General features: G+C 34.4%; 1 protein-coding gene across 1 annotated transcript; it reads left to right on the top strand.

Moving 5' to 3' along the window:
• Positions 1 to 288: 288 nt before the first annotated feature.
• On the top strand, positions 289 to 13,243 carry LOC121174176 (3-oxoacyl-[acyl-carrier-protein] synthase 2-like). Its single transcript, XM_041012876.1, has 13 exons — positions 289 to 383; positions 730 to 841; positions 1,289 to 1,366; positions 4,386 to 4,650; positions 4,714 to 4,751; positions 4,861 to 4,935; positions 11,329 to 11,453; positions 11,733 to 11,766; positions 11,881 to 11,947; positions 12,045 to 12,121; positions 12,243 to 12,326; positions 12,480 to 12,591; positions 13,143 to 13,243. The coding sequence occupies exons 1-13, from the start codon at positions 289 to 291 to the stop codon at positions 13,241 to 13,243; spliced, it is 1,263 nt and encodes a 420-aa protein (XP_040868810.1).
• Positions 13,244 to 16,295: the final 3,052 nt, after the last annotated feature.

Here is a 16,295-nt window from a genome sequence, read left to right on the forward strand (position 1 = left end):
CCAAAACTGACGAGCGTTACAGATTTTCAAAATGCTAGGACTAAATTTTTACATAAACAAGTGTTGTACACGGTCCAGTTCCATGAGTAAATAGTATCTTGTTGAGAATTTAAAAATAGGTATTTACTATGCCATGCCGAGTCTGGCCAAAACATTTTTTCCTTATAAAAAAACTATATTTTAATTTGCTGCAACCATGAAACAGGTAAACATTGAGCTTGCATGATTCCATTCAGAAAAATTGCTGGTTCAGGAACAACTAGGATAATAAAAACCATATTTGAGCCAATGGCCACTTTTCTTTTCCAAAGCTTTCCACAACTTCTCTTGGCAATTGGCACTCGATCTTATTCTTTCCCCAAGTCAATAAAAACCACATGCAAGTATTTTTCTTTGCTTTTGTAGTTGTACCTTTCCATTAGCTCCTATAGAAGATAAATAAATTCTATTGTAGACCTTCTTGCCATAAAACCAAATTGATTCTCTGCAATTCCAATCTTTGTTCTTAATCTATGCTCAATCCCCTTTATATTTTGACTAATAATGTTGTCTATGATTCATTTTTTGAACTATTTTTATTGTTAGATATAAAACTGCCTTCTCCTAACATTTGATGTTGCTTCTTATTGGTTTTTTGTTTTTGAATATTTAGATTAACTAAAGTTTTAATAGTTGGTCCTTGACAACTAATTTGTGTTTCTTATTGGATTTTTGTTTTTGAATATGTAGATTGCGACAAATTCTATTGCAATTAGAAGATGAACTAATGGTGAAGTGCAATGCAGAGCCTTCCAGTGAGGGTGTTGCTCCAAAACCCAAAAAACTTATTGGCAAGATGAAGGTGCAAGGTACATTCTCATGTTATCCCAAGAAACTTTCTTCACTTTGCAGTTCATAAAGTCAAAGTGGGATTGGACCCTCCTACTAGCTGTAGCTTGGAGCCTTGTTTTAGTTTCTTTGAATGAAGTCAACAATTTAATTATTTTGTTAGTGAGTTGCTCACTTTATAAGATACAAACCGCTTAATCCTTGTCAAACTAAATTAGTAACTGATTCACTTTTTTTTAATTCCGTTTTTATTAATTATTTAATTAACTTCACAATTTAATTAAAATATAATTGATCATTTATTTATCTAATTTATTTTTTAGTTTTAAAAAAACTATATTGTTCTAAAAAAATTTAATTAAACTTTTACTCTTATAAATATTTTTTAATTCTTGTAATTTTTTAATTAAGCTTTTGTATATGCTTATTAACTTTTTAATGCTTTTTGGTATGTTTACAGGAGCCACCCCTGTCTACTACCGAAAGATCCGCAGTGGAGGTTGGGCCAAATGCTTCTTCCCTAACTAAAAAGGAAGAGGTTAGTTTTTTCAATAATAATTATAATATTAGATTGCCTTTATAAATTCATTGGTCAAACTTTAAATATAATTAAAAGCAACAATTACAATTACAATTATAAGATTGTGTACAAACACGTGTTTGATATTGTGTTTTATTTTTATATTCTACTTAATTTATTTTTAATGATTTTGTAGGAAGACCTTCAACATTTGAAGAATCTTGAAATAAGTTCTTACAGAATGTCCATTTCATGGAGTAGACTTTACCTATTAAATGAATTTTTGCATTAATATTAATTACAATCATGCTAATATATGTTATTTTTAATTATTTATATTTTTTCTGATGGGATATGAATAAAAAAATATATCAATAATTAAAAATAATATTGAATTCAAGGACGGTGCTTACATAGCAACGTCTTTGAAAGTCAGCATTCAAAGACGGTGCTTACCTCAACAACATCTTTGAAAGTGGACATTCAAAGACGTTGCTATGGTAAGCACTGTCTTTGAATGTCAGCTTACTAAGACGGTGATTACTTATGTTAGCAACGTCTTGGAATACCTACATTCAAAGACGGTGCTGAGATAAACACCGTCTTTGAAAGTTGCTTACTTTTTAAGACGGTGCTTTCAAACACGTCGTTGTAATTTGTAACCTTCGACGACATTACATTCTAAGACGGGCAAAAAAATTCGTTGTATCTCACTTTGGACCGTCGTTGAAGCCCTTTTTTATAGTAGTGAATATTAAAAAAAATCACAATCCTGTAGATAGTGATGACAACTAAGTGGTTGAGGGGATGACTAAATTAGTAGAATGAGACAATCATAGAAGATCGAACACCAAATATTTTATTTTTAAAGTAAAGCATTTTTGTTTAAGTTTCATTTTGAAGATGTGTTCGGAAGATGCTCACAATTACAAAAAAAAAATTGCATCTACTTTTCATACTTTGAAAGTACTACAAATTAACCACCCATTTCTTACAATCAAAAGTGAATCTTTTATCTAATCCTAACCAAATATGTTGATTGTAAATTGGATATAGACTCGCTTTGCACTGGTGAAGTTACATATTTTCAGTCCACCCATATTGCACAATACTGAAAGATCAAAGTTCAAGGGGAAAATCAATTAGTCTGAATATGAAAATCAAAGACAAGGAAGTGTATGCAACAGAAATCTCTACTGCTTTCAACCTTGATGATTTTCCTTGATCCTAATGAAAATGAAGGATTAATGATCTTCACAAAACTATTCAAAGGAAAAGCTGTAGGACTAGGAATTTACAGGCTGTGAAAATATGGTTTAGTTCTATAATGCTTTTGAGGATGATTTGTATGAGTACATGGTTATGGAGTTACTTTTGTTTTTTTTTTACATTGTTTTGTTGTAATCAAGATTTTGAGCATCACTTTCCTGCAATATACTCTAGAGATATATCTTTTGGGAGCTAATTCATCAAATCATTTGTGTTGTGTTTTTGCTATTATTCCTCTTTTTATAAATATGTTATTATAATATTATCATAGTGAAATACATTACAATTTAACTTATTAGGTTATCTAAGGGTGGATAACTACTAGATCCGATATTGGACAAGTTCCAATTGATCTTGAATGTGAGAACTGCAAATACTGAAAGAGGTCAGTTGGCTTGCTTATGTTAGACTAATATACTGAAACCAATTCAGTGGTTCTCTGAACCCATAGCATTTCCTTAGGTGATTCTGTTGGTGTAAATATTTTGTATTTGATTTCTTTTAGTACTCTACCTTTGTCCAACGCTTTTAATTTTTTATTACTGTGTGTTGATAAATTGGTTGCTTTCTATTTTAACATGATTATGGAAGAGGCTCCAAATTTACCTGCATCTGTCAATATTGCTCGTCATATTGTAGAGTGTTCCAATCTGTTTCAAGTAGTATAATGATGCATATGGTTCTTTCTAGCAATTGCTAAGGATGGCAATGGAAACACGGAGCCATCAATTATATCAACAGATATATTTTTTTAAACATGAATGATATTATATTAAATATTTTGGCACACAGTATCTTTAGGACTTGGAACATAAATAACATGTAAATCTATCTCGCTTTGTTTTGAAATTTGTTTCTTTCTTAATTAAAACAATAAAGACAAGAATTTAATACATGCTCCTATAAACTAATTATCTCAAAACATAAATTTAAAACGTCGTGAATTGTTTAATTGAAATTACTCACTGTATTTTATTAACTTAATACCCTTTTAGTTTAGTATTAGAGTTGGATTAAAAAAAATAATTAAAAGTAGTTATATGGGTTTCTGACATGAGTGGCTCATTTTCCTTTCACCTCACCGTAGTTTCAGCATTTTTTATTTATTTGTGTTACTTGATATTTTTTTTTTGTGACTAGTTATGAATTATTATTATTATTATTATTATTATCATTATTATTATTATTACTATTATTATTATTATTATTATTATTTATTATTATTATTATTATTATTATTATTATTCTGCTTTAAGTAGACCTGGACAGAGGTTGCCATGGAAGAAGAAATTGAATACATTCATCCCATACTAAAGAGAGGTGTTGAAAGGAAGAATCAGCTAGGCAAGGTGTAAAAATACACGTTCTACAAAAATAGAGGAAGTGAAACCAAAAAAGACGTACTAAAAAAATTATTTTTTACGACGCAGCTTCTACAACAGTTCCAATAGACCCGCCTTAGAAAGTATGCCGGTGGCATTTTTTGTAAATATGATTTAAAATAAAGGCAGTTTTTTTAACCCATCCTTGAATGTAGTGTTCTACGACAGGTTCTTTATATAGGCCCGTCTTTGTTTTTTAAAACATTAGGCCAATTATCCACGCGCTCCCCAAACCTCTGAACCCTTTTCTCTATTTCAGTCTCCCTTTCTCTCTCCAAAGCTCTAAACCCTAAGCACCTCCCAACCTCTAGAGCCAGTAAACAAACAATGGCGACGTCGCTCTCTATTTTTTCATCTATCTGTCAACACTCTCTTCATTGCCAAAGCGCTTCCATTATCTTGCCCCTCCTTTTCTCTCTCTCCCTCTCCCCAAATCCTTACTTTCTCTCTCCACGCGCCACTGCACCTTCACCGTCCACGCCGAATCCCAAAATGGGGTCAACCTCGTTTCTACCCACTACGACTTCAACCTCTTCACCATCGGCGCAGACAGCGACGGGGTCCGAGCCGCTCGCTTGGCCACCAACTATGGCGCTTCTGTCGCCATCTGCGAGTTTCCTTTCTCCACTATCTCCTCTGAAACCACTGGAGGTGTCGATGGAACGTGAGTTTCTGATTTCTCCTGTTTTTTCATTTTCGCTTCTATTGAACTAGGGTTTGTCAATGTGGAGGCCAGTGAAAGAGTGTTTCGTGTTTCCGAAGACTAGTTCGTAAGGTTCGGGCTAACCAAGCTTTCTTCAGTTTTCCTTGTCAGTTATCACTTTTTATTTAAAGAAATATTGATTAGGATTTGTGAAATAGGTTCGAGTTGCCGATCCAACTTTTTTAGGTTACTTCATTGGTAAAGGTGTTGCTGCTGCAAAAGTTGTCCTCAAGGTAACAGATCAATTAAGTAATTCATATTGAGGTAATCATTATATATAATTTCTGAATTTGAGAGGTCAAGTTGTTTATTGCTTATGTTTACCATCTCTGATGCAATCCTACCCCGCAAGGGCATTGGATAGAAAACCCCAAGTAGAATGGGCCAAAGATGCAAGAGAAGGCCCTAGGGTTCTTATGAGCCTTAGGGTAGATTTCGGGCCCATGGGCTAAGTACGAGCCCACTTATCTTTGTAAATATTAGATTAAGGTTTCATTATTTTTGGGCCATGTATTTAGGGCTCCATAATGTAGGTAGGGTATCCTAGAAATATAGGATTTTTCAGCCCTTGTATTTTAGGGCACCTAGACTAGTTTTTGTATTAGGGGTAGTTTTGTAATTTCACATGCACTAAGTGGATATTTGATGTGTGTGGTTGGAAATAAATTTAATTGAATTGGTAGAAGCCCAATCCAATTAAATTTTAGAGGGGGAGGTGAGCATTTGCTTACTACACCCCATTGCCACATCATATAGTCACACTTTGTGCATGTCCTTCATGCTTTTCATGCCTCATGACACCTAAGCACACTTAGTGGAGAATCTTGGAATTGATCTTGGATTAGTGGGCTGAACCATAACTAAAATTCACTAATCATAATTAGTGAAATTTTGGCTCCAAAGTTTGGCTCCACAAATTCAATTTCAAATTCAAGTGAAATTTGAATTTCCCTCCAATTTTGTGTGACACTTAGGCTATAAATAGAGGTCATGTGTGTGCATTTTTTTTGGAACTTTGATCATTTGAATATTAAACTTCAGATTTCAAAGCTCATTTAGAGCACAAAATTTCGTGCTCTTCTCTCCCTCTCCCTTCATTCATCTCCTTCTTCCTCCAAGCTCTTATCCATGGCCTCCTATGGTGGTGAGCTTCTTCTAGACTCATCTTCTCCTTGAAGTGGCGTCTCCTCTCTCTCTTCCTTCTCAATTCTGCTGCCATTTATCTTCCAAGAAGCAAAGGAATCCATTGATGAAGAAGATCCTAGGCCTACAAGCTCCAATGGAGCTTGCATCATGTGGTATCAAGAGCATCTTCATCTAGGTGATGTTCTTTTGCTTCCTCTATCTTTTTTTTCGGTGAATTCTCTTTAATTCCTTGTTCTTCATCTTATTCTCCATGTATATCCTCCATTGTCTTGTGGTTTGGTGCTATTTAGAGTAGATTCAAAAAAAAAAATCGATTAAATCTTAGATCTACACTTGTTCTTGCATTTCTATGGTTCAAATTTTGTAGATCTACTCTTCAATCTTGTTTTTGTGTTGATTTTAGGTTCTATCAATTTTCATTCATAATATTCTTGTGCTGAACCTTTAGATCTAAATTTTTTTCTAAAATATTGATTAGAAAAAAAAAACACAAAAATCTAAGTGTAAATCACTTAATCCATGTTGTCTTAGAGTCATGTTTAGTCATAGTAATTGTCACATTATGTTCTAAGTTTGTGTTGAATTTTATTTTGTTGATTGAATTTTAGATACATTTTTTCATGTATTTTTTTCATTCTTAGCCTATCTTTTGAATTTTGAGTCTAATTCATGCATGTTATTTAGTTCATAACATGTTCTAAATCAGTTCCTAAAAGTAGTCTTGTACTTGAACTCTTTTTTGTTTTCTGAGATTCCTACATGATGCCTATGATGAAGTTGAGTTGTGGTGCTGAGTTGTGGCTGGATTTGTGAATCAAATAAGTCTTAAGCTCTCTTGAATTGTGTTATTCAAGATAATTGAGCATAAGCAAACACAAATTGTAACTATCCAAGCCTTAAGCAACATAAACACTACTCTTGATTTCTAGGTTGAAATCGCTGGTGCTGGCAGCTTGAACATACAAAATTGTATAAATTACTGGGAATTGGTAACTACGAGTTTTGAGCTGAAATTTTTAATAAATTTTCTAGACATCTGGAAAAAAATTATAGAAAAAGAACCAAGCGATTTGGATTAAAGGAAAAAATAAGAAAAATCACACAATTTGGCAGAAAAATAAGTGTCCAGGAAAAAAAAAAGGAAAAGTGAAAGGAAAGTGTGCTTGTTGTTTTGGCTCAAAATTTGTTCTATAATTGGTGCCTATTTTATTCCAATCCTAGTTCTGAAATTTCAATTTAAAATTATTGTGAAAACAAGTGCCAAAACTAGAGGTTTCTTGAGTCTTTTTTTTTAGAGTTTTTCTACTCTACTCTAGAGCCATTCTAGGTTTCTCTTTGAGTCCTAGCTTGCTTTTTTGTGCTTTTCATTGCTTTAATTGTTGAATAATCCTTGGAAATTTGTCTTGTTAAAACTCTATTGGTTTAGCTTTCATTTCATTTTTTTTGGTCTTTGGTTATTGCTTGTCTCTTTGTTTCCTTGCTTGTGAGTTGCCATATAGGGAATTGGAAAGGAGGATTGGTGCCATATCTTGAAGAATTTAAGTCAAGAAGAAAGGGGCCAACCACCTTAAGAGCTATTGGACTAAGAAGCACTCCAAATTGAGTGAAATACTAAAGAGAGAATAGCCACCACAATTGAGGACTTTTTTTTTGTAATTTTGTAATTGGCAATTTGTTTTGCTTTCAAATTTTGTAACAAAAAGGCCTTTCATTGGAAGTAAGTTGGGAGCCTCCAATAGGTCACCCTACTTCCATTTGTGTGTAATAATTTTAGGCAATTTTTCCTTAGGATAGTGAGTGTTTTGTTGGGAACCTTAAATGAGGTCATCCAAACACTCTTAGGATCCGCCTAGTTTGCATTTCTTGCACTTTAATTTCTTGCTTACTTTCATAGCTTATTTCCTTTACCCTCCATTGTCAAACCGCCTAGATAGCTTGCCTTTTACCAATTAGTTTTTACCTTATCTTTCACACCTCTTTTAGTGTTTATTTTGGCTAGTTTCAACCATAGTTTCTTTTACCTTTTTTTCAAACCCCCAACAAGAAAGAACCATAACTTAGGAACCAACATGAGTCTTCATTCTTCATCTAGTGTTAATGGTGAGGGTTCTACTCCTAAGGACCCCTTGTATAAGATATTAGATGAGTTGAGATCCCTTAAGTTGTGGAAAGAAAAACAAGAGAGAAAAGAAAAAGGTATAAAAAGAGTGGAAGAAATAAGTAAAGATGAAAGAGAGAAAATAAGAGAGGAAGAAAGAAGAAAAATAATGAAAGAAATGAAAAGAGAAAAACATGCCTCCTATAGTAGTCATAACTCTTGCAAGAGCCTAAGTGATGAACTTCGTGACTATTATGAAGGAAGGCATAGGTCACATCTTAGACCTCACTCCCATAGGAGAGAAAATGAAAGAAAGCCTCAAGAGGTTAACATTAAACTCCCATACTTCCATGGGAAGGACAATGAAGAGGCTTACTTAGATTGGGAAATAAGGGTAGAGCAAAAACTTAAAAGAAAGCCTACTTTAAAATCTTATGGCTATCATTCTTATCCAAAGAAAGACCAAGGTCTAGGCATCTTAGGGGCAACACCTTCTAAGCCCAATGATGATAAGGGGAAGACAATAGAAAAGCAACCCCCTAAGGCTAGTATGCAAGAAAAGACTAGCTCCATAAAGTGCTTTAAATGTCTTGGAAGAGGACACATTACTTCTCAATGCTCCACCAAGAAAACCATGATTATGAGGAGCCAAGACATTTATAGTAGCCAAGATGAGGCTACTACTTCACCTTCCTCTAGTGAAAGTGAAGAAGCAAAAGGGGAAGAATCTAGTGAAGAAATCTACCCCCAAGAAGAAGGAAAACCTTTAATGGTTAAGAAGGAGTGTAAGGAGGTAAGTGTCTCCTCCAAGAGGTTAGCTAAGAAGGAAAGACATTTTGAAATAAAGACAAATATTAAAGAAATTTCCCCTCTTAAACAACCTCCACATTTTCTCCTTTGTAAAAAGACACTTGTTCACATTGCCACACCTCTTAGGCTTGAGTTTATTCCTCAAGTAAAGGAGTTGTTGGATGAGGGTTTGGTTCGCAAGAGCTTAAATCCTTGTGCTTTGTTGGTGCCCAAAATAGGTATTATTAGGCACCAAATCCCTAAAATAGGTGGTATGATGAATGCTTTGGGTGGTGCAACACTCATTTGTAAAATCACTCGTGCACCCAACATCTTCATGATTTGTGTACACAGGGACTCATTAGGTAGGTTTGTTCTTATTTTTAGTTTCAATACAAACTTAGGTACTCATATGGGACACCTTAGGTTTGTCATACTTTTTGGTAGGAATAATCAACATGAAAATACAGAAAAAGGTATGTTCTATTGCTTTACTTTTCTTAATTTTTTAAATTGTGATCAAGGGGTTCCCATAAACCCTAAGAGAATAAAAGTCATTCCTGAGTGGCCCGCTCCGCCAAGTGTAAGAAAAATTTGGGGCTTCCATGACTTAACAAACTTTTACAAAAGGTTTGTCCCATATTTTTCTATACTTGTAGCACCACTCATTGAGTTGGTGAGGAACTATGTTCCTTCATGGGAAGATGCCCAGGAAATGAGTTTTCAGACCTTACCTTACTTCAACATACTAAACACCACTAATACATATGTTTTTGTTCTTTTTACAGGTGTTGAGGGAAAAAGCCCAGAGTTTCAAGAACCTCGGGATTTGAGGTCAAATCCTTTTCAAGGGGTAGGGAATGATGCAATCCTACCCCGCAAGGGCATTGGATAGAAAACCCCAAGTAGAATGGGCCAAAGATGCAAGAGAAGGCCCTAGGGTTCTTATGAGCCTTAGGGTAGATTTCGGGCCCATGGGCTAAGTACGAGCCCACTTATCTTTGTAAATATTAGATTAAGGTTTCATTATTTTTGCGCCTTGTATTTAGGGCTCCATAATGTAGGTAGGGTACCCTAGAAATATAGGATTTTTCAGCCCTTGTATTTTAGGGCACCTAGACTAGTTTTTGTATTAGGGGTAGTTTTGTAATTTCACATGCACTAAGTGGATATTTGATGTGTGTGGTTGGAAATAAATTTAATTGAATTGGTAGAAGCTCAATCCAATTAAATTTTAGAGGGGGAGGTGAGCATTTGCTTACTACACCCCATTGCCACATCATATAGTCACACTTTGTGCATGTCCTTCATGCTTTTCATGCCTCATGACACCTAAGCACACTTAGTGGAGAATCTTGGAATTGATCTTGGATTAGTGGGCTGAACCATAACTAAAATTCACTAATCATAATTAGTGAAATTTTGGCTCCAAAGTTTGGCTCCACAAATTCAATTTCAAATTCAAGTGAAATTTGAATTTCCCTCCAATTTTGTGTGACATTTAGGCTATAAATAGAGGTCATGTGTGTGCATTTTTTTTGGAACTTTGATCATTTGAATATTAAACTTCAGATTTCAAAGTTCATTTAGAGCACAAAATTTCGTGCTCTTCTCTCCCTCTCCCTTCATTCATCTCCTTCTTCCTCCAAGCTCTTATCCATGGCCTCCTATGGTGGTGAACTTCTTCTAGACTCATCTTCTCCTTGAAGTGGCGTCTCCTCTCTCTCTTCCTTCTCAATTCTGCTGCCATTTATCTTCCAAGAAGCAAAGGAATCCATTGATGAAGAAGATCCTAGGCCTACAAGCTCCAATGGAGCTTGCATCAATCTCTGTGCGAAGAAATAAAACCAATATGTTTAAGAAATGATAGCCTAGGAAAATAGTGGAGGCATGCATTAAATATATATACCTATGGTATTGTTCAACTCTAATATGTTTAGAGTTCTATATCTCGTTGTGATGTTGGTAATATTCAGAATCAGTAATTTATGAAAATTGCACGAGACAAATGATAAGTAGTTTTTTTTATAAAAATAATATTTCAATTAATTTTGTTTGCATATTAAATTTTGTCATTATATGATAGGCACATCCACAAGAAAAGGTTGGTGTGTTTGTAAGACGAGGTAAAGGTGGTTCTCTTAACGTAGTGGAATATAGTGAGTTGGAGCAGTCACTAGCTTCTGCAGTCAATCAAGCAACTGGCCATCTTCATTTTTTGTTGGAGTAATGTTAGTCTATTCTTATTTGTTTATTGCAGAACTAATTGGCTTCCCATAGAATAGATGTAGGGAATATATCTTCTTGCTCCCTTGTTTCTTTAACTTATAATAATTTATAACATCATAATCCAATGAGAAATAACAACCTTCTGAAACAGAGATTTCCTTCATGTTAATTTGGATAGGAGTAATTATATGTCCTGGTAGAAAAATTACAAGTTTATAACATATGTCAACAAAATTATCAGAAAAATAATATAGTATAGCTATTGTTGTTGCAGAGCTATTAGAATATCACTTTATGCTATGATCTTTGTAATCATTAATAATCCCGAGCATGTCAAGAACTTGTTTCCTATTCTGTAATATAGGGACCGAATCACGCTGCAGTCCCTGCCTGCGCCATTGGTTCACATTCTATTGGTGATGCAGATGTTATGGTAAATGGAGGCACAGGGTCCAACATTGATGCATTATCAATTGCAGGATTCCGCAGGTAAATTATGACCAATGATGCCTTGCATCCTTTTTCTATCTGATATTTTATATATGATACTGGAGAGTTGTAGGTCTCGATCTTTGACCATAAAATATAATTCAAGCCCACAGGAAGCATCACGGCCATTTGATAGTGGTCGAGATGGGTTTGTGTGAGTATAATAACGTTGTAGATTTGTTTCTCATTATAATAATGTGTTTGTTATCTGACCACAAATTATTGGTTTTCATGGTTTGTTTGTCTTGCTGCTTACATCAAAGTTATACTTTTACTCAGGATAGGTGAAGGTTCTAGAGTCTTGGTCTTGGAGGTTGGTTGTTAAGAAATTTATTGTGTATCTATCATCTATCCCTACAATTCCTCTTGACCTACTTTATTTATAATATTTGATCTTTGTCATTTATTTGTTTCTCCTATCTTTTAGGAATTTGAGCATGCAAAAAACCGAGGAGCCAAAATCTATGCAGAGGTCCGTGGCTATGGGATGCCAGGTAGTTTGTCTAATTGCAGGATATGTAGGGATATGTAGGATTTTCTTCTAGCCTTAGTTTATATTTGGTTGACTTATTTCATGTGGATTTTGACTAGGTGATGCATATCATATTACTCAACCTCCTAGTGATGGGAGAGGAGCCATTTTGGCCATGACTCGTGCTTTAAGACAGGTGTCCTATATCTTCCTGTATTATTATTTTTGAAGTGGACCTTTGGGCAAGTGAAGTGGACCTTTATTGATTCCAGCAATTTAAGCTTGAATTGGGTGGGGAGAACAGTCATTAACTGTAGCAATTTTTTCAAGGTGCTATTGGTCATCTCCTAGGCGCTGCTGGAGCTGTTGAAGCAATTTTTGCAGTTTTGGCAATACGGCATGTAAGCAGTTTTTATTTATTTATTTTGCCCACTTGCATCAACTTATAGGGAAGCATTTTTGCACATAATACAGTAGCTTTTGTGCTTAATCTAAGAGCCAAGCCCTGTATGCTTAATATAATAAAATGGTTTCTGTGATGCTTGTTGTAACAGGGTATTGCTCCATTAACTCTTAATTTAACTAAGCCAAATCCTATGTTCGGTGATGGTTTCATGCCATTGTCTGCTTTAGAAGAAATGCCAATTAGAGTTGCTATGTCACAAAGTGTGCTTAATGTAATAAGATATTTACCATATTCTCTAAGAAAAGTAAAAAAAAAATACGTCTTATTATCAAGACTCTTGAGATTAATTATGATATTTATTTTGTACATATTATAAAGATATATTATTTCTAATTGTTTATTAAAACTAATTTCTTTTAGAAAATACAAAAGCATTTAAAGACAAAATTTTCATCTCTACCATTTTTTTCTATTAATGAGAGAGTTAGAATTCAAATATTTAACTTCTTGCTTAAAGGACCTAACTCTAACGTTATTTGAATCAACTAGTTGTTGGGATTAATATTAAGATTATGATTATTTTTTTATTTTTTTATACCTAGAAGGTATCTAAGATTTTTATTTGGCATGTAACCAATTTCTCTCACTCCTGATCATTTTGAAGTAAAATAGCACTACCCTGGAGTTAAATATTAACAAAACTGGTTACTATTATTTAATTTTACTAATCATATTTTAAAAATAATTTTTTTAAAGTGTATTACTTAAGCACATTTTTTTAAGTACTAATGTTAGATGTTAATTTGTACAGGTCACGAAAAATCTGTATCCAGTTTAGCTTTTAGCTATGATGGACATTGTTTGGAATCGGGAGGCTTAGATGGAATTATTAAAGTGAAATTTGGAAGGTAAAAAATTTGAAGGACCTGCAGGGGGCATTGAGGTGAGATTGTTAGTGAAAACAAGGTGTTATTTTTGTTGCTTTTAGTAAAAGAAATATCAACTAGAAATGAAAAAAAAATAAACAAAACACACCCACCCTTCCTTTTCTTGGTTTTTTCTGTTTTTATTAGTTACTAAGTTAGATGCCATGAAATCTTTCAGTGGCTTAGGTGGCATCCAAGAGGACACATACTTAGTTTTCTTGGTTTCTTTGGTCTATTTTGATGTAAATCCTCCAGTATATTTCTAACTACTAATTTTCTGAGGTTCACTTTTTACGATTCAGATTGAGTTGAATTATTGAAAGTAAAATCGGAAATTGGTTGCTTCTCATGAGACTAAATAATTGTTTTCGTAGTTTAATGCTACTATCTTCTATGCGAGTAATATGAGCGATTTTATTTTCTGCAGGGGAAAATAAAGCAGACAATGGACTAGGCCTTTTGGGATGGTCGTATGTAAAATGAAGCAGGAGAAAAAAGGTCTTACATCATATTCTTCTAATGACATATATAAGGAATATGTGTTGTACATAACTACATATATGTATACATGTACAAATTGTTATTTAATTATAAGTTTTTTTTGTATCGAACTTCTAGCTACTAAAACAAGGTAGCTTCTTGTACTTATTCATTAACTATTTTGATAGCTGAAATTTGACCCGAGTTTATAAATTAAGTCTCATATGAGACATTAGCTAGGTACATCATATTTGCATTATGTGACTAGCTAAATTTTGCGAAAATAATAAAAAACACCACCATTCTACATCAGTTGACTGATAACCGATATAGAAACCCCACATTCTACATCAGTTTTGACTCTAGAAACGATGTAGAAATCCCACATTCTACATTGGTTGCAGCTTCAGAAACGATGTAGAAACTCCACATTCTGCATCGGTTGCGAATTCAAAAATGATGTGTAGAAGCAAGCTTCATGATGAATCGATTACCAGTGATAGTTTCTGAACAAATCAAAAGATGTAACTCTTCAAATAGTTTTAGACTTTTTCAAATTGGTTTTAAGGTTTTCTAAAAGTCATAACTCTTCTAATGGTTCTCTTGACCAGACATGAAGAGTCTATAAAAGCAAGGCTTTGTTTTGCATTTCAATTATCTTGAACAACCTTTACAATACAATCCTTTACAACTTTTGAATTTCTTTGAACTTCTTCTTCTTCCTTGTGTCAAAAGCTTTCCAAAGTTTTCTGGTTTTCCAAACCTTGAAAACTTGTGCTATTCATCCTTTTCATTCTCTTCTCCCTTTGCCAAAAAGAATTTGCCAAGGACTAACCGCCTGAATTCTTTTTGTGTCTCTCTTCTCCCTTTTCCAAAAGAACAAAGGACTAACTGCCAGAATTCTTTTGTGTCACCCTTCTCCCTTGTCAAAGAATTCAAAACGACACAGTCTGAGAATTCTTTTGATTCTTCCCTTTCCCATATACAAAAGATTTCAAAGTACTAACCGCCGGAGAATTCTTTTGTATCCCTATTCACAAAGTTTCAAAGGTTTAACCGCCTGGGATCTTTGTCTTAACACATTGGAGGGTACATCCTTTGTGGTACAAGTAGAGGGTACATCTACTCGGGTTTGACTGAGAACAAGAGAGGGTACATCTCTTGTGGATCAGTTCTAGTGAAGGGTACATCCACTAGGTTGTTCAAAGAGAACAAGGGAGGGTACATCCCTTGTGGATCTTTGCTTGTAAAAGGATTTCTACAAGGTTGAAAAGAAATCTCAAGGACCGCAGGTCGCATGGGGATTGGATGTAGGCACGGGTTGTTGCCGAACTAGTATAAAAACTCTTGTGTGTTTGTCTCCTTCTTCCCTACTCTTTTAATTTCCGTTGTGCATTTTAATTTCCGTTTTTACTTTTGGTTAAGTTTCTCTTCTACTCCTTATTCACATAACAACATAGTAAAAGCCTTAGAAGAGTAAATTTTTTAATTAGTAAAGATTTAGGAATAATTAATTCAACCCCCCCCCCTTCTTAATTATTCTGAGGCCACTTGATCCAACATGATGTAGAAACCCCACATTCTACATCGGTTGTACCTTTAGAACCGATGTAGAAACCTCATAGTCTAAGCCGGGTCTGGCATCATGCTCGTCTTCGTATCCATGCCCTTTTAAGACAGTCATTCAACCGATGTTGTAGGGCCTAAGGTTTTCAAAGACTCCGGCTACAACCATGCATCGTAACCGATGTAGAAAGCCTCTCAAAACCGATGTAGAAGGCCTATTTTGTAGTAGTGCACGCATAAACCATTTTCTATCTAAAAACCATCTGCATAATTTGCAGCTCATACATCAATCCGATTGTCATACTTCAACTGGCCGACCTAATTGTTCGGTCATCTATAGGCTGGCGAGAGGGTGTTGCTAATAACTAATGGGACTTAATAATATCATTGACAGCTTTCCATTTTTTAGAAAATAAAAATATGTAGCCTAAAGAACTGAATAATCAAACACAACAAACTACAAACTTGCTTTGATGCTAGAAATATTAGTCCTAGACTACAAGTCTTCGGTGACATGCTTCTATCTTCCATAAGGATGATATCGACCAGTTCCTGCACCACTGTATCCCCCTCTAGTCCCATAAAATGAGCCTCCATCAAGGCCTCCATATCAAAGAAAAAGCAAAAGTTCAAAGAAAAAAAATGTACAATCAAAGAAAAAGAAAAAAAATGCAATAAAAGTGTGTTGTGGTTCATTTTCATTCATGCAAGTTCTTTTTGTTTTTGTTGTTCTCCACTTTGTTTCTTTGTTTCTACCCCTCTTTTTTGCTTGTTGGCTTACTCTCCATTACCCCTCTTTTCTCTTAGTTTTAGCCTAAATATCCTTCTCATATCCACCTTTACCTAAGTCATACAATACAAACCAATAAAAGCCCTTTTGATCTTTTGATACATGTGTAGTTCAAGTTGAATGAATTAGAGTCTTGTCAAAATTTGGATGTGCTAGTTACATTTTGTGCTTAAGTGTAAACACAAACCCATACACATTTGGT

This window comes from Glycine max, chromosome 19, assembly GCF_000004515.6.
Source record: "Glycine max cultivar Williams 82 chromosome 19, Glycine_max_v4.0, whole genome shotgun sequence".
Lineage (NCBI taxonomy): Eukaryota > Viridiplantae > Streptophyta > Magnoliopsida > Fabales > Fabaceae > Glycine > Glycine max.